Here is an 18,890-nt window from a genome sequence, read left to right on the forward strand (position 1 = left end):
CCTGTTTTGAAGATTGTGACTGCAACCTTGAGTTGCTAAAGAATGTACTTATTTGGGGCCTTTTAAAGAAAATAGCAGTGTTCATTTCGGCTGTAGAGCAAAGTGATTCAGTTACACATATATATACCTGCTTTTTCACATGCTTTTCCATTGCGGTTTATTACAGGAGACTGGATATAGTTCCCTGTGCTGTACAGTAGGACCTTGTTTATCCATTCAAGAATGCACTTGTTAAGTGACTTTTATGAAATCCTAAATACTGCACTTTTAATATTCCTTTTACTATTTCATGCTTGGTGTTCTTGCTTCCAGCCCTGTGGGTTCACCTTGGAAGTGATTCTTGAAGTCCTTTTCGTCAACTCTATGGCCGGGGGGCTCATTCTGGGTCTGCATTTATTCTTGCCGTAGCTTCTAGCTGTTCTCCATGGCACCTGTCTCTCCTCTTTCCAAGCCCGTGTCCACGCTGCCTTCAGGACATAGAGGCACACTGAGCTGTTGCTTAGGGGTGAGCGGACTCAGGGTGGGGCGCCTGGCAGGAGGCTCCCCGCTGGGCTGCGCTGCCTCTTCCACCCCTCAGCCACCTCGAGTGGTTCTGTTCACTCTCACGTCCTAGCGAATACTCTCATTTGTCAGGATATAAAGACAACGTTCCAGTCTGGTACCAAGCTTCCGCCGACTAGAGTGTTAAAAGTCGGGGCGGTGGCTAACTTTGGAAAAAGGAAGGAGGAGGGACTGGGCGGGGGCTTCTGGGGTGCTGGGCATGTCAGTATTTTGATCTGCTGGGTGGGGTTCTCGGGGGCGCCCATGCACTTGCCACTCCCAACACCCAGCGCCTCCTTAGATTTTGCACCTGCCATCACCTTGACCCTGGTCCGGTGAGAATTACACAGTGGGCAGAGGGTGCTGGTGGCCTCTCCAATGCCCCCTCCTCCAGCCTCCAGCACTGACAGACCTCTGGGAGGGCAGAAAAGGCCTTTCCGGATCACACCTGGATGCAGGCATGGGTGTCTCTGGGAGACAAAGGCTGACTCTCCCTTGCCATTCTCCTTTGGGCTCCCATGGGATTTCTGGATGGATTTCCCGCTCCCCTCAGAGATGCCAGCTGCCCTGTGGGTAGAATTTCTGAGACCACCTAAGTGTATCCCAGTTATGGGGGGGCGGTCCTGTTTGCCCCTGAGAATACACACCTTTGCAAAATACATTTTTCAGAGGGAACTTTTTTTTTTAAAGGCCTTTATTTTTTAATTAAAAAAAATTTTTTTGGCCATGCCTCAGGGCATGTGGGATCTTAGTTCCCTGACCAGAGATCACACCCATGCCCCCTGCAGTGGAAGCGTGAGTCTTAATCACTGGACCGCCAGGGAAGTCCCCAGAGGGAACTTTCAGCAACAAGGCAGTTTTTGTTTTTAATTTGGGTAATTATTTATTACAATTTTTTGTTTAATTATTGAGACTATATTTATTTTATTTTATTTTTATAATTGCTTTACAATGGTGTGTTAGTTTCTGCTTTACAACAAAATGAATCAGTTATATATATACACATGTTCCCATATCTCTTCCCTCTTGCGTCTCCCTCCCTCCCACCCTCCCTAACCCACCCCTCCAGGTGGTCACAAAGCACCTAGCTGATATCCCTGTGCCATGCGGCTGCTTCCCACTAGCTATCTACCTTACGTTTGGTAGTGTATATATGTCCATGCCTCTCTCTCGCTTTGTCACAGCTTACCCTTCCCCCTCCCCATATCCTCAAGTCCATTCTCTAGTAGGTCTGTGTCTTTATTCCTGTCTTACCCCTAGGTTCTTCATGACATTTTTTTCCCCTAAATTCCATATATATGTGTTAGCATACGGTATTTGTCTTTCTCTTTCTGACTTACTTCACTCTGTATGACAGACTCTAGGTCTATCCACCTCATTACAAATAGCTCAATTTCATTTCCTTCTATGGCTGAGTAATATTCCATTGTATATATGTGCCACATCTTTATCCATTCATCACCATATGTGCATGGGTTTATCTCTGGGCTTTCTATCCTATTCCATTGATCTATCTTTCTGTTTTTGTGCCAGTACCATACTGTCTTGATTACTGTAGCTTTGTAGTATAGTCTGAAGTCAGGCAGCCTGATTCCTCCAGCTCCATTTTTTGTTCTCAAGATTGCTTTGGCTATTCGGGGTCTTTTGTGTTTCCATACAAATTGTGAAATTTTTTGTTCTAGTTCTGTGAAAAATGCCAGTGGTAGTTTGATAGGGATTGCATTGAATCTATAGATTGCTTTGGGTAGTAGAGTCATTTTCACAATGTTGATTCTTCCAATCCAAGAACATGGTATATCTCTCCATCTGTTTGTATCATCTTTAATTTCTTTCATCAGTGTCTTATAATTTTCTGCATACAGGTCTTTTGTCTCCTTAGGTAGGTTTATTCCTAGATATTTTATTCTTTTTGTTGCAATGGTAAATGGGAGTGTTTTCTTGATTTCACTTTCAGATTTTTCATCATTAGTATATAGGAATGCCAGAGATTTCTGTGCATTAATTTTGTATCCTGCTACTTTACCAAATTCATTGATTGTAGTTTAGTAGTTTTCTGGTAGCATCTTTAGGATTCTCTATGTATAGTATCATGTCATCTGCAAACAGTGACAGCTTTACTTTTCTTTTCCGATTTGGATTCCTTTTATTTCCTTTTCTTCTCTGATTGCTGTGGCGAAAACTTCCAAAACTATGTTGAATAAGAGTGGTGAGAGTGGGCAACCTTGTCTTGTTCCTGATCTTAGTGGAAATGCTTTCAGTTTTTCACCACTGAGGACGATGTTGGCTGTGGGTTTGTCATATATGGCCTTTGTTATGTTGAGGAAAGTTCCCTCTATGCCTACTTTCTAAAGGGTTTTTATCATAAATGGGTGTTGAATTTTGTCGAAAGCTTTCTCTGCATCTACTGAGATGATCATATGGTTTTTCTCCTTCAGTTTGTTAATATGGTGTATCACGTTGATTGATTTGCGTATATTGAAGAATCCCTGCATTCCTGGAATAAACCCCACTTGATCATGGTGTATGATCCGTTTAATGTGCTGTTGGATTCTGTTTGCTAGTATTTTGTTGAGGAGTTTTGCATCTATGTTCATCAGTGATATTGGCCTGTAGTTTTCTGTCTTTGTGACATCCTTGTCTGGTTTTGGTATCAGGGTGATGCTGGCCTCGTAGAATGCGTTTGGGAGTGTTCCTCCCTCTGCTATATTTTGGAAGAGTTTGAGGAGGATGGGTGTTAGCTCTTCTCTAAATGTTTGATAGAATTCGCCTGTGAAGCCATCTGGTCCTGGGCTTTTGTTTGTTGGAAGATTTTTAATCACAGTTTCAATTTCAGTGTTTGTGATTGGTCTGTTCATATTTTCTATTTCTTCCTGATTCAGTCTTGGCAGTTTGTGCATTTCTAAGAATTTGTCCATTTCTTCCAGATTGTCCATTTTATTGGCATAGAGTTGCTTGTAGTAATCCCTCATGATTTTTTGTATTTCTGCAGTGTCAGTTGTTACTTCTCCTTTTTCATTTCTAATTCTATTGATTTGAGTCTTCTCCCTTGTTTTCTTGATGAGTCTGGCTAATGGTTTATCAATTTTGTTTATCGTCTCAAAGAACCAGCTTTTAGTTTTGTGGATCTTTGCTATCGTTTCCTTCATTTCTTTTTCATTTATTTCTGATCTGATTTTTATGATTTCTTTCCTTCTGCTAGCTTTGGGGTTTTTCTGCTCTTCTTTCTCTAATTGCTTTAGGTGCAAGGTTAGGTTGTTTGTTCGAGATGTTTCCTGTTTCTTAAGGTAGGATTGTATTGCTATAAACTTCCCTCTTAGAACTGTTTTTGCTGCATCCCATAGATTTTGGGTCGTCGTGTCTCCATTGTCATTTGTTTCTAGGTATTTTTTGATTTTCTCTTTGATTTCTTCAGTGATCATTTCGTTATTAAGTAGTGTGTTGTTTAGCCTCCATGTGTCTGTATTTTTTACAGATCTTTTCCTGTAACTCATATCTAGTTTCATAGCATTGTGCTTGGAAAAGACACTCGATACGATTTCAATTTTCTTAAATTTACCAAGGCTTGATTTGTGACCCAAGATATGATCTGTCCTGGAGAATGTTCCATGAGCACTAGAGAAAAATGTGTATTCTGTTGTTTTTGGATGGAATGTCCTATAAATATCAATTAAGTCCATCTTGTTTAATGTATCATTTAAAGCTTGTGTTTCTTTATTTATTTGCATTTTGGATGATCTGTCCATTGGTGAAAGTGGGGTGTTAAAGTCCCCTACTATGAATGTGTTACTTTTGATTTCCCCTTTTATGGCTGTTAGTATTTGCCTTATGTATTGAGGTGCTCCTATGTTAGGTGCATAAATATTTACAATTGTTATATCTTCTTCTTGGATCGATCCCTTGATCATTATGTAGTGTCCTTCTTTGTCTCTTCTGATAGTCTTTATTTTAAAGTCTATTTTGTCTGATATGAGAATTGCTACTCCAGCTTTCTTTTGGTTTCCATTTGCATGAAATATCTTTTTCCATGCCCTTACCTTCAGTCTGTATGTGTCTCTAGGTCTGAAGTGGGTTTCTTGTAGACAACAAATATATGGGTCTTGTTTTTTTACCCATTCAGCCCAATCTGTGTCTTTTGGTGGGAGCATTTAGTCCATTTACATTTAAGGTAATTATCGATATGTATGTTCCTATTCCCATTTTCTTAATTGTTTTGGGTTCGTTATTGTAGGTCTTATCCTTCTCTTGTGTTTCTTGCCTAGAGATGTTTTTAGCAGTTGTTGTAGAGCTGGTTTGGTGGTGCTGAACTCTCTCAGCTTTTGCTTGTCTTGTAAAGGTTTTAATTTCTCCATCAAATCTGAATGAGATCCTTGCTGGGTAGAGTAATCTTGGTTGCAGGTTTTTCTCCTTCATCACTTTCAGTATGTCCTGCCACTCCCTTCTGGCTTGTAGAGTTTCTGCTGAGAGATCAGCTGTTAACCTTATGGGGATTCCCTTGTGTGTTATTTGTTGTTTTTCCCTTGCTGCTTTTAATATGCTTTCTTTGTATTTAGTTTTTGACAGTTTGATTAATATGTGTCTTGGCGTATTTCTCCTTGAATTTATCCTGTATGGGACTCTCTGTGCTTCCTGGACTTGATTAACGATTTCCTTTCCCATATTAGGGAAGTTTTCAACTATAATCTCTTCAAATATTTTCTCAGTCCCTTTCTTTTTCTCTTCTTCTTCTGGAACCCCTATAATTCGAATGTTGGTGCGTTTAATGTTGTCCCAGAGGTCTCTGAGACTGTCCTCAGTTCTTTTCATTCTTTTTTCTTTATTCTGCTCTGCAGTAGTTATTTCCACTATTTTATCTTCCAGGTCACTTATCCGTTCTTCTGCCTCATTTATTCTGCTATTGATCCCATCTAGAGTATTTTTCATTTCATTTATTGTGTTGTTCATCATTGTCTGTTTCATCTTTATTTCTTCTAGGTCCTTGTTAACTGCTTCTTGCATTTTGTCCATTCTATTTCCAAGATTTTGGATCATCTTTACTATCATTATTCTGAACTCTTTTTCAGGTAGACTGCCTATTTCCTCTTCATTTGTTAGGTCTGGTGGGTTTTTATCTTGCTCCTTCATCTGCTGTGTGTTTTTCTGTCTTCTCATTTTGCTTATCTTACTGTGATTGGGTTCACCTTTTTGCAGGCTGCAAGTTCGTAGCTCCCGTTGTTTTTGATGTCTGTCTCCAGTGGCTAAGGTTTGTTCAGTGGGTTGTGTAGGCTTCCTGGTGGAGGGGACTAGTGCCTGTGTTCTGGTGGATGAGGCTGGATCTTGTCTTTCTGGTGGGCAGGTCCACGTCTGGTGGTGTGTTTTGGGGTGTCTGTGGACTTATTATGATTTTAGGCAGCCTCTCTGCCAATGGATGGGGCTGTGTTCCTGTCTTGCTAGTTGTTTGGCATAGGATGTCCAGCACTGTAGCTTGCTGGTCGTTGTGTGAAGCTGGGTGCTGGTGTTGAGATGGAGATCTCTGGGAGATTTTTGCTGTTTGATATTATGTGGAGCTGGGAGGTGTCTTGTGGACCAGTGTCCTGAAGTTGGCTCTCCCACCTCAGAGGCAGAGCACTCACTCCTGGCTGCAGCACCAAGAGCCTTTCATCCACACGGCTCAGAATAAAAGGGAGAAAAAGTAGAAAGAAAGAAAGAAAGAAAGAAAGAAAGAAAGAAAGAAAGAAAGAAAGAAAGGAGGGAGGGAGGGAGGGAGGGAGAGAGGGAGGGAGGGAGGGAGGAAGGAAGGAAGGAAGGAAAAAAAGAAAGAAGATAAAGTAAAATAAAATAAAGATAAAATATAATACAGTTATTAAAATAAAAAATAATTACTAAGAGAAAAAAAAAAAAAAACCCAAAAAAACAAAATGGACGGATAGAACCCTAGGACAAATGGTGGAAGCAAAGCTATACAGACAAAATCTCACACAGACATACACATACACACTCACAAAAAAGGGAAAAGGGGAAAAAAATCAAATCTTGCTCTCAAAGTCCACCTCCTTAATTTTGGATGATTCATTATCTATTCAGGTATTCCACAGATGCAGGGTACATCAAGTTGATTGTGGAGCTTTAATCCGCTGCTCCTGAGGCTGTTGGGAGAGATTTCCCTTTCTCTTTGTTCGCACAGCTCCCGGGCTCAGCTTTGGATTTGGCCCCGCCTGCGCGTGTAGGTCGCCGGAGGGAGGCTGTTCTTCGCTCAGACAGGACGGGGTTAAAGGAGCCGCTGATTCGGGGGCTCTGGCTCACTCAGGCCGCGGGGGAGGGCGGGGCACGGAGTGCGGGGCGGGCCTGCGGCGGCAGAGGCCGGCGTGACGTTGCACCGGCCTGAGGCGCGCCGTGCGTTCTCCCGGGGAAGCTGTCCCTGGATCCCGAGACCCTGGCAGTGGCGGGCTGCACAGCCTCCCCGGAAGTGGGGTGTGGGTAGTGACCTGTGCTCGCACACAGGCTTCTTGGTGGCGGCAGCAGCAGCCTTAGCGTCTCATGCCCGTCTCTGGGGTCCGCGGTTTTAGCCGCGGCTCGCGCCCGTCTCTGGAGCTCCTTTAAGCAGCGCTCTGAATCCCGTCTCCTCGCGCACCAGGAAACAAAGAGGGAAGAAAAAGTCTCTTGCCTCTTCGGCACCTGCAGACTTTTCCCGGACTCCCTCCCGGCCAGCCGTGGCGCACTAACCCCTGCAGGCTGTGTTCACACCGCCAACCCCAGTCCTCTCCCTGCGCTCCGGACCGAAGCCCGAGCCTCAGCTCCCAGGCCCGCCCGCCCCGGCAGGGGAGCAGACAAGCCTCTCCGGCTGGTGAGTGCCGGTCGGCATCGGTCCTCTGTGCGGGATTCTCTCTGCTTTGCCCTCCGCACCCCTGTTGCTGTGCCGTCCTCCGCGGCTCCGAAGCTCCCCGCTCCGCCTCCCGCAATCTCTGCCCGCGAAGGGGCTCCTAGTGTGTGGAAACCTTTCCTCCTTCACGGCTGCCTCCCACTGGTGCAGGTCCCGTCCCTATCCTTTTGTCTCTGTTTATTCTTTTTTATTCTGCCCTACCGAGGTACGTGGGGAGTTTCTTGCCTTTTGGGAGGTCTGAGGTCTTCTGCCAGCGTTCAGTAGGTGTTCTGTAGGAGTTGTTCCACGTGTAGATGTATTTCTGGTGTATCTGTGGGGAGGGGGGTGATCTCCTCGTCTTACTCTTCCGCCATCTTCCCGGAAGCCCTAACAAGGCCGATTTTATCACCACCCCTCCTCCACCATCATCAATTTCACAAGCTTATACATATAAGCTTATACTGTTGAGTTTTCTTCATCTGTGTTAAGTAGACTTAAAATTAGTGAAGAGCTAGAAAATATTCTGAGGAAGAAAGGGCATCACAGGTTTTCAAAATTTTTCACGTTCAGATGAGTGTAGGATTTATTTTTGCTCTCTACATTTTTATTATTTGTAGAAAAGTACATGCAAATGTAAATTCCCAGCCTAAGGAAGAATAATAAAATGAACACGCTTGCACCCACCATCAGCCGTTTTCAGGAGTCCCCCACGTGCCCTCCATGCCAAAGGCGACAGCTATCCTGAATTTTGTGTTCCCTGGTCCTGCTTTTATTTATAAGCTTATGATTTGAATATATGTCCCTAAACAATACATGGCTTTGTTTTGTCTGTTTTGATATTTGTGGAATTACACAATAAGTATTCCTTTGTGAATTCATTTCTTGCTCACCATCCTGTGTTTGTGGTCCCTCTGTGTTGCCAGGTGTAATGGCTGTTGATTCACTCCTGCTGGGCCACGCTCCATCTTGTGCACGTCTGTCCAGCCTTAGCAGGGTGAACATTTGGGTTTCGGGTTTTGCTATTAGGAGCAGGGCCACTCTGAGCCTTCCTGGATGTGGGATGTTCTCTCTGGAGAAGGTTCTTCGGCTTGAGGCCGATGGGTAAAGGCGAACATCTCTCCCTCATGGGAATTGGGGTTAAGACACAGGACTTCTGGGGAAACTTGGGGCACGAGGTCCCCATGCTCTGATGTCTCAGGATGTACGTTGGTGGGGGTAGGGGCTAGCAAAGGGGGGACTGCTGGAGGCGTGGTGGACCTTCTTCCAGGAGAGGGAGTGCTGCCTCGCCTTTCGTGACCTCACTGTGGGGGGCTGATGAGTCAGGCCTGGCTTTGGTGCAAGGCCGGGGGGCAAACCCACATGACACTGTCTGAGAACTGCTGGCGCCTGGCGACCTGAGGGAAGTGGGTTTGGGCTGCCAGCCCCACCTCCACGGAACAAGACAAACCCCTAAAGCTGGCAGCGTGGTGCCAGCCATCTGAGCTTGCTGGTCATTCACAGGACACAGGGACTATTTCTAGGGGACAGTGGTGGACAGTTTCCCAGAGTGGTCGAGCCAATTCACTCACGGCCCATAGCGGGCTGAGGCCCCCTGCCTGGCTCTTCACTGGCATTTGGTGCCAATGGCTTCTCAATTTTTCCAGCCTGGTGGGTGTGTAACGGGATGTCATCGTGGTTTCACTTCACATTTGCCTCATTACTGACAAGGTTGATCTTCTTTTCACACATCTGTGTGTCCTCTTTTATTTAATGCCTGCTCATGTCTTTTGCCTTTTTCCCACAAGGTTGTCTGTCTTATTCTTAGTGACTTACAGTCTTTTATATATTCTATTTACCAATCTTATGATGATTAATATATGTTGCAAATATCTTCTCCCACTTTGAGGAGTGTAAATATTTTCGAAGTATTCTTCAACTCCAAGGGGTTTGTTTCTGCCGACTAAAGGGAAGCGTTCCGTTGTTTGTCAGAATTAGGTCCCGGATATGCCTTACCACCTTGCCCATGGTGGGGGACAGATGCAACTCTGGAAGGAGCATTTGGAATATACCTTCTTTTGAAAAGCAAGCATAAGAGGAACTAGAATCTGCAATAAAACATTATTTATGCTAAACTATCAATAAATGCTTATATTCCCCCAGTTGCCTTAGAGTCAGAAAAACATACTTTGTATGTATATAAAGACATTTGTTACAAGATGCTGCCAAGTAACTTTTAGAAAAAATTGCATTTAGTTATAAAAATGTAAATGTATGCCTCTTTTTACAAACTTTGTGTACTCTAAAAGCATGAGTGGATGCTGGTTGCTATGATGTGCGGTGAATCCTTAAAACCTTTGAAGTAGGTTTAAGTCATTCATGAAGAGCAGCAGGGGATGAGAACAAATTAGTGACGTGTTGTTCTAATGTTCTTTCTCCAAAGGACTTGGTGAATTTCATTCAAGCAAATTTTAAGAAACGGGAGTGCGTCTTCTTTACCAAAGATTCCAAGGCCACGTAAGCAACTACTTTGCCTCCATTTTTTGCTACGATGTTCAAAAATAAATTATTGACCACCATGACGACAGACAAACAAATTGCTCACTAGTTCATTATTCAAGTTGTTTCCATCTTGCAATTCTCAGAAACGGTGTGTGAACAGGAAGAGTTTGGCAAGCAGTTGTCCCTGGAGAGGTATCATCTCATTTCATATTTTAAGCTTTGTCAGTAGTTGGTAAAGGCTCCAAGACAGGCTGTCACTCTCTTTGATATTCCCACGAGCCTGGGAGCCCACCAGAGTGACCATGGCAGTGAACCTTGTTGTTTCATAGCGGTTGGCAGGAGACCCCAGGCATGCGTGCATGTGGCAATCTGACCGGCTCCTCTGCCAGGCTGTTGACTGTGGCCCTTCCCATCTGACCGGGTGTTCATCTTCTCTGAATCTCGTGTGTCTTGAAACATCGAGGCTGAGTCACAAAAGCCTTGGGGAGCACCTCCAGCAGCTCTGCCCACAGGAGGTCCTCAGCAAATGCTACCTAGTGGGCCAGTGATAAGTGGACTGACCTCTGGTGTTTCCCACAGAAGGTGCCCTGGGATCTAACGAAGTGATTTTAGTCCTCCCTCCCTCTCACCTTTTTCCTCTCTGCCCCCTCTCTTTTGCTTACTGGTGATAGGAGAGAGTCTAGCTATTATTTTTTAATTAAAGTATAGTTGATTACAAAGTTGTGTTAATTTCGGCAAGGTGATTCAGTTATGAACATAGATGCCTTCTTTTCAAAATATTCTTTTACATTATGGTTTATCATAGGATATTGAGTATAGTTCCTGGTGCCATGCAATACGACCTTGTTGTTTATCCATTCTATATGTAATAGTCCAGCTATTAATTGATTGTTTACCTGCTGCTGTAGTTTGTAATTAAAGCATTGACTCTGTTGAACAGAGGCAGTGCCCAGAGGAAGGCAGTAAGAGCAGGGGCCTTAGAATCAGCGTTGGATCCAGCCTGGGCCTGGCTGCCTGCTCACTGCATGAACTTGAACCAATTATTCTCTTTTCTGAACTGAATCCTCTTATCCTAAACCGCTGGCAAAGTACACCTCCTGGGTTGTAGTAAGGGTGCAGTGGGACGATACATAAAATTCCTGCCGTAGAAAGTTCTCAGTCAATGTGTTTTCCTACTTTGTACGAATTAGAAAGCGAACATTGGAAAAACTAAGAGATCTCTATTTTGTCATTGGTATAAACTTAGTCATTATGAGTCATTTTGACAGAGTATAAACTCTGTGAGTCAGCTGTTTATTCCCCGCATGTTTCCCTGAAAGATTTTGCCGTTAATCTATTTGTTTGACTGGTAGAAAACACTGTTTGGATTCGTTCACTCATTCAACAAATATTTATTGGGCGTTGACTATGTCGTGGGGACTCATGTACTTGATTAGCAATTCTACAACGCCCTGCAAGGTAGCTGTTATCATTTGACTGACAAGGCAAGTGAGGCCTGGAGGGGCTCAGTGTTTTACCCAGGGTCACATGGCTGGCAGGGGATAGATGAAGGATTGAACTCAGTTTTCTGATTCCTCCTTGTGCATCCCTTTTATGCCCAGCTCCTGCCCCTTCTAAGAACAATCCTGTCTCGGGCTGACTATAATCATCAGCACCTTGTCAGCTGCAGATATCCAGTCTAATTGGCCTAAGTGAGTGGTGATTGTAATGGGACAGCCACATCCAGGGCTCAGTGTCGCCAAGACCCTGCCTCTTTCTACCTGCGGTTCTGTCCTTCTCTGGGTGGGCAGGCTCTTTATTAGTGGTGGCAAAATGGACACCACAACTCTGGCTGACACCTTTTCAGCTTACCAGTGAGGGGAAAGAGGGCTTTGTTCCTAGCAATTTCACCCAAAGTCCTGGGCTCACGTTCATGGCTCTTATTGGCCTGGCATGGGTCAGGCACCCACTCTAATCCCTGCAACTGGGCAATGGAATATGTGACTGGCCAGCCTTGGGTGTTGTGTCCACATGGACCTGGTGTGGAAAGGATGATTCCTCAAAGGAAAATCAGGTGTTCCTACTAGCAGAAGGAGAAGTGGATGCGAGGTAGGGAAACCTATGGCTGCCCACCTTATGGTGCTTGACTACCACTCAAGTCTGGCCCCAAATAAAGGGAGATGTGGTGAGCAGTCCCTGCCCTCCACAACACCAGCACAGGACAGGAACACCTCAGGGTCTTCCAGTGCCCATGTCAGAGGGGACCCAAGGTTATAGACCAGAGTGAAGACTCTATAAGATTTTAACTTCCTGTATTTATTATTTTCATCTCTCCATCGGCAGTGGGGATGCTCTGTGTAATCTGAATTACTCATCGGACAAGTGAATCAAGGGAAATGACTAGTAATAGTGTTACTGTAATTTTGCAGCTACTTGCCACATCAGGTGACATAGGCTGCCCCAAATCTCCCCAGAGCTGCTTTACATGTGCTAAGCCCAGACCACTCATGTTTCTCTACTTTAAACCCTTCGGATGTCTGTTTCTTGCGTGGTCACTAGGGAGTGATGCCGGACCATGGCTCCTATTGCCAGGTACCCTCTGAGACACTGCTGTCCAGCTTAGGGGCCACCTCCTGGCACTCCTGAGGCTGTAAGTCCCTGGATCTGGGTTTATTCTCTTCAGTTCTCACTGCCTCGGCCAGGCTGGGTTCTAGGTAGAAAAAGGAAGAACATTACTTTTGCTGTAACGGGCTCTGTGTAATGGAACTTTCTATTATTACTATGATGGAAATATTCTTTTTTTAAATTAAAAAAACTTTAAAAAACTTTATTTATTTAATTTATTTTTGGCTGCATTGGAGCTTCGCTGCTGCGTGCAGGCTTTCTCTAGTTGCGGCAAGCAGGGGCTACTCTTTGTTGCGGTGTGCGGGCTTCTCGTTGCGGTGGCTTTTCTTGTTGCGGAGCATTGGCTCTAGGCATGCGGGTTCAGTAGTTGTGGCTCACAGGCTCTAGAGTGCAGGCTCAGTAATTGTGGTGCACGGGCTTAGCTGCTCCGCGGCATGTGGGATCTTCCTGGACCAGGGCTCAAACCCCCGTCCCCTGTGTTGGCAGGCGGATTCTTAACCACTGCACCACCAGGGAAGTCCCAGAAATATTTTTTTATCTGCATCGTCCCATATGGTAGCCACTAGCCACCTGTGACTAGCGAGCGCTTGAAATGTGGCTCGTGCAACCATGGCATTGAATTTTCAAATTAAGTTAAATTAAATTACTTTTAAAGTCAATTGCAACACGTGGCTTGTGGCTACTATATTGACAGTGAGGCTCCAAAGGATTCAGACTTGTCCTGAGGGGTAGAACTAACGTCCTGCCGCTCTCCCGTCCTCTCCGTCTCTGGCACTCCTTTGCCTTCTCCATGTATCTGTGCTCCTGATGCCTTCCTGGCATTCTTCCTGCCGCTTCTCCATTTGTAAGCCAGTTCATGTAAACTGGTGCTTGGAGGACTACCAGCCCCCTCATCAAGATGGAGACAGGGGTCACCCGAGACACACCCCTACCCTTGGAAGGGAAAAGGGCTCGAGAGTCGGTCTTCAGTTGTAGCAAAGACAGGTGGGGCAGGGAATTCCCTCCCCAGTCCCGCAATGAACTTGGGTGGGTGTGGACAGACCCCAAAGGATAGTGGGACAGTAACAGCTAAAGACAGAGGGGAGGAAGCCAAGTTGGACCCTAGTGAGGAGGACCCTGAGAGCAGTGGGAGTGGCCTTGGCTCAGGAAGTGCCCCCAGGCTCAGTTAGAGAAAAGGTTAAGGCAACTGTTATCAGTTCTGGTTGATTTCTTTTCTTGGCCAAACTGAGCGATGCCCCAGGCAACTGTTCGGAAAGAGGCAAGATTTCTGGTGGAGGAGTGACTTTGGATCCAGGTTCTAGCTCAATTTTTATAGCTCTAGAAAATATTGAATGTTTTGACGTATATTTTTGAATACAGATAATTTCCATACTTATAGTAATTAAGACTTTCAGTTGCAAGGAACCCGAGCTAGCTTAACCTAAATGGGGAGATTTACTCTAAGGAAATAGAAATGCCATGCAGAACCTGAGAGAGAGAAGTGGCTGGGAGTCTAGAATTGTTAGGACCATGGCTGGAGCAGGTGGAGGCTCAAGTGGTCTTCTCTGTTTGTCTTTTATCTCCACCTCTCCCTGCATTCATGCTTTCTTCTTTCTCAGCGGAGATACAATTGTATTGTGTTGCCTGGATCTTCCATGTCACAGGGGTAAAACACCAAGATAGTTTTCTTTTTTTTTTTTTGCGGTACGCGGGCCTCTCACTGTTGTGGCCTTTCCCGTTGCGGAGCACAGGCTCTGGACGCGCAGGCTCAGTGGCGCGGACTCTCAACCACTGCGCCACCAGGGAAGCCCCCGCAAGATAGTTTTTAAACAACCAACTGAGATGATGAAAATAGTCTGAAAATTAGATGTGATGGTGAAATCTCTTTTTGTGTTTATTTAAACTAATTGTGTGTGGTCTATTCTAAGAAACGTGATGAAATATTTAAGCAGGTTTAATGAAAGCTATTCCTTCCCATCAATATCCTTCCGCTCAGGGAAAATGTGTGCAAGTGTGGCTATACCCAGAGCCAGCACATAGAAGGCACCCAGATCAACCAAAATGAGAAATGGAATTACAAGAAACACACCAAGGAATTTCCCACTGATGCTTTTGGGGATATTCAGTTTGAGACTCTGGGGAAGAAAGGAAAGGTGAGCAATGCTTTCCTACTTGAACTAGCTAATCCATATGCTAACATGGTGTGGGCTACCTTGAGTTACCTTGAATTGTCTAATAGGACGCATGGAGGTGGGAGAGATGGGTAGTCAATCCAAAAATGATTGCAGAAGAAGATATATCTTGTGAAAATCAAAAGCTGTGATTAGATTATGTGCCATGGCAACACTCCAGGGGTGAGGACTGGCTTCTCACCCAGGGTCCTTTCTCTAGGCACAGGGCAGGGTCATGTGACATCCACGTTGGCCCTCATTGCTACAAAAGGCCCGACAAATGTGCTTGTGAATCATCATCTGGTTTAGTTTGGTGTGTGACATTCTTGAGAATAAATGTGGCCTTGAATAAGGTGACATTCTTCTCTACACGATCACACTGCAGGCTCTTACACAGGATTCTACAAAGATGTTTAATGATTATGTCAAATGAAAAAAAAAAAAAAGAAGCACAACATGAGAGCTGTGAGTTAAGTTTTATTTGGGGCAAAATGAGGACTGTAGCCCAGGAGACAGCGTCTCAGATAGCTCTGAGGAACTGCTCCGAAGGGGGTGGGGGCGGTGTTATCTGTGATTTTAGAGAAGGGGGGACGTGCAGTCAAGCACACATGTTGGCAGAGGTTTCTTGCCCGTCACGAGGAGCAGATGTGTCTCCGTTAACGATTTTAGTGCTTTTCCAGATACAAGGAGATGCAAGAATTTGGGCTCATAAAATCTCCTGAAAAATATCTAACTATCTGAAATCCTGTTCTGCCAGTTTTTCCCAGAGCACAGAGGGCCTCCTTCCTGATCTCCACCCTGCACTCCTTTCAGGGTGTGTTGAAGGTCAGCGACTGCAGTGGCTATTGATTTCATCCTTGTAGAGGCAGATGACAATGCCAATTTTCAGTAGGCAATGGTTAACAGTCTCCTTAAATCCTCCTGTGTCCTCTGTCCCAGTGACACAGCCGTCCTCAGGCAGCTGGAAGCTGGGCCTTGACCCCTCACCTCCCCAGGCCCTGCAGCTGCAGCTCTGGAAGGTGACCCGGCTCTGTCCACTCTGTCTGTTCCCAAGGCCTCTGTCCCAGGATGGGCCACCACTGTTTCACCTCCCTGCATCTCTCCCTACCTGTCTTGTCCCATAGTCAACACTGCCGCTGGAGGACTCTCTAAAATATAAATCCCATCCGGCTTCTACTCTGCTTAGAACACCTCACAGGTGCTCTACTCCCTTTAGGATGAAGTCCCAAGTTCTTCAGCCGGTTTGGGATGGGGGGTTCCTGCAGGGGCACCCACACCCACCTCCACTCCACTGCCTTCCTTCCACTTCCCCAAGGGGACGCTCCTCGGCTGCATTGTGCTCCCCTCTCCCCCTCCCTAAGGAGCAGGTAAACTGGGCTAAGTCCCACCATCAGGAGAACACCTGCGGAACCTGATGCTTCCCCTCTTCCCCACAGTATATCCGACTGTCCTGCGACACGGACGCGGAAACCCTCTACGAGCTGCTGACCCAGCACTGGCACCTGAAAACGCCCAACCTGGTCATCTCGGTGACCGGCGGCGCCAAAAACTTCGCCCTGAAGCCGCGCATGCGCAAGATCTTCAGCCGCCTGATCTACATCGCGCAGTCGAAAGGTGCGTCGGCCCCCGTTGCGTCCACGCGGCTGTCCCTGCTGCAGCCACGGGACCTTCCCTGCGGCGGCGGGGACCTTGCGCCCGCGGGTTTGTCCATCCAGGCTGCGCAGCGTCTTCAGAGCCGGAACGAAATTCTCCTTTGCAATCATGCTCAGACTCCAGATGCTCTAGAACTGTATGATTAATCATTATCTTAATTAAAAACAAGATCCTTCAATGAAGGGACAGACCGGGAGCTCTGGACGATGGTGAGGGGGTAGGTGGAGGGTGGAGACACCGTAGCTCTTTAAACTCAGCGTTAAGGAACTTCCTTGTGGGTAATTTTATGTTTCTTTTAATCTAAATTTTTCATTTTGTTATTTTTACGTGTGAACTTTTACCCAGAGTGTTCTGGCGAATCAAAAAGGAAAGTTTCATTCGTCTGCTCTTTAATTTTGGGATCAGTGGTGTGTTTTGGAAATACTGTTAGTGCCTGGCAGGTTGTAAGGACCATGTAACTGTCTGATGGAGATCAAAACAAATAACCGTGGCTTTGTTATTTGAAATATTCAGCTTATTTTTTTCTTTTTAACTTTTTATTATGAAAAATGTCAGACCTACAGAAGAGTTGGAAGAATAATACAAGGAATATCTGTACCCCTTTCACTGAGGCTCATCAATTGTTAACATTTTCCCATATTAATCTTCTCTCTCTCTGTAAATATCCACATATTATGGCTTTAAAAAAAAATCACTGAGAGTAAATTTTAGGTATCATAACCCTTAGTGCCTAAATGTGTGAGCATCGCTGAAGAACAGGGGTGTTCTCTCAGATAACCCGACGCAACTATCAAACCTGAGAAAGTTAACCTTGACCTACACTGTTGCCTAACAAACAGTCCTTGGTTTCGTTTTGCTAATTATCCTAGCAATTTTTTGCTAATTATCCTAGCAATTTTTTTCTCTTCAGAGAAAAAAATTTTTTTTTTTCTCCATCTGAATTCCAATCCATTTAGCTTTTTGTATCATAGGAAACGGAAAACCTTTCTTTCATCTGGGACTACTCTAGCTTTTTTCAGTCTTTCAGGGCAGTTTTGAAGAGTATAGGCCAATTGTTTTTGCAGCCTTATTTCCATTTGAGTTTAACTAGAATGTTAAACTCTAATTTCAAGGTTAGATTCTATTTATCAAAGCCTAACCTGTGTTTTATTAGTTTATCTAAGGCTAACATTTTAAAAACTTCTTTCTTAAGCATATTAGTTGACAGAACTAAGGAAGCATGTCTTGGTTTAGATACGTTTTTCCTTAATGTCAAGAAGAAACTGTGGCACCCCTCCCCCATTTATTCTTAATTTCCTGACCAGTCAGAGGGGACCACACAGTAGGTAGTTACTTTGTTATGAAACCCAGCGACTCAACTTCCTTACTACTAGATCTGAACATACATAATTCATTCATTCAGCAAATACTTCTTAAATGCCTGCTATGTGTCAGGAATTGTTTTAGGTGCTGGGAATAGAGTAGAGCAAAGCAGGCAAAAGTCCCTGGGCTGGGACATCTACATAGATGAAGTGAGGGGCCAGAGCAGGGAGGTTACTTGTCTCCTTGTGGAGAGCTACTATGCCTCCCATTGCCTCATTTGAGAGGGGGATGTTGACAACTGAAATCTGTCTGCAGGAAGGAGGCTGGCTGCCAAGGGGTCTGGGTTCACATCCAGTGAGAGCTGGCTGAAGGAATTGGGTCTGAAACGTCTAAGAACCACATCACATTTACCTTAAAATATTGGAAAGACTTTTATGTGGGAGAGGACTAAATTAGTTCATCATCAGGAAGACTGTAGCAGAAGAAGAGAATGGAGACAAAAATGAACAAAAGGACTTTCTAACAGCTGTGGGAGGGGGCTTGCTTCGGGACTCCTGAGGCTTCCATTACCAGAGCTAATCAGGGGAGGCTGGTGACCCAGCCTCAGGCTGGATTCCTGTGTGGGTAACGTATTAGACTAGGGGCATTTCCAACTTTAGATTCTATTATTATGTGAGATAATATTTTTTAGGTATTATTTACTTCAATTTTGTAAACAAAAACAAAACTGTGCAACACCTTTGACACTGCAAAAATCATCAAATGAAAACCTTAAAGCACCAGTGTGCAAAACTGTGTAATTGTAAAGTTAAATCGTAGGCACCAGGGTCATGCCAGGAAGGTCACCAGGATCCCTGAAGGGGCTCTGGGAGCAGAGCGCTCCACTTTCCACGATGACGCTGCCTAACTTGCTCAAAGGCTCAGGCCAGGCATTCATTACCCATAAAAAGATCTACCCGAGAGGCTGGTTAAAGAGGCAGGTTCCCTGGTCCCACCCACAGAGTCTGATGATGTGGGTCTAGAGTGCGTCCAGAATCCGTGTTGTTTTTAAACCAGAATCTCTTAGAAACTTGGAGACCTTCTTTTCCTTCCTTTCTATGTGGTCAGAGGTCAAGCCCAGCGCAAAGTGTGGCCAGTTATGCCGCGTCCTAGTGCTCACGGGTGGGGCTTCTTTTGGGGTGGAGCAAAGGATGGGAAACTTACGCAGAGCCAGCTGAGCGTTTGTTCTTCTCTCTTGTTGACAGGTGCCTGGATTCTCACTGGAGGCACCCATTATGGGCTGATGAAGTTCATTGGAGAGGTAGTGAGAGATAACACCATCAGCAGGA

At 45.1% G+C, this 18,890-nt stretch overlaps 1 protein-coding gene across 1 annotated transcript in view; it reads left to right on the forward strand.

The window, feature by feature from the left end:
- TRPM8 (transient receptor potential cation channel subfamily M member 8) overlaps window positions 1–18,890 on the forward strand; it is an 87,540-nt gene that overhangs the window by 314 nt on the left and 68,336 nt on the right. Inside the window, exons 2-5 of the mRNA XM_007463909.1 lie at window positions 9,795–9,868; window positions 14,433–14,589; window positions 16,044–16,221; window positions 18,807–18,889. Coding sequence (XP_007463971.1) covers window positions 9,795–9,868; window positions 14,433–14,589; window positions 16,044–16,221; window positions 18,807–18,889 — 492 coding nt within the window. The remainder of the gene's footprint in view (window positions 1–9,794; window positions 9,869–14,432; window positions 14,590–16,043; window positions 16,222–18,806; window position 18,890) is intronic.

This window comes from Lipotes vexillifer, unplaced genomic scaffold (assembly GCF_000442215.2).
Source record: "Lipotes vexillifer unplaced genomic scaffold, Lipotes_vexillifer_v1.1 scaffold1215, whole genome shotgun sequence".
NCBI classification, from domain to species: domain Eukaryota; kingdom Metazoa; phylum Chordata; class Mammalia; order Artiodactyla; family Lipotidae; genus Lipotes; species Lipotes vexillifer.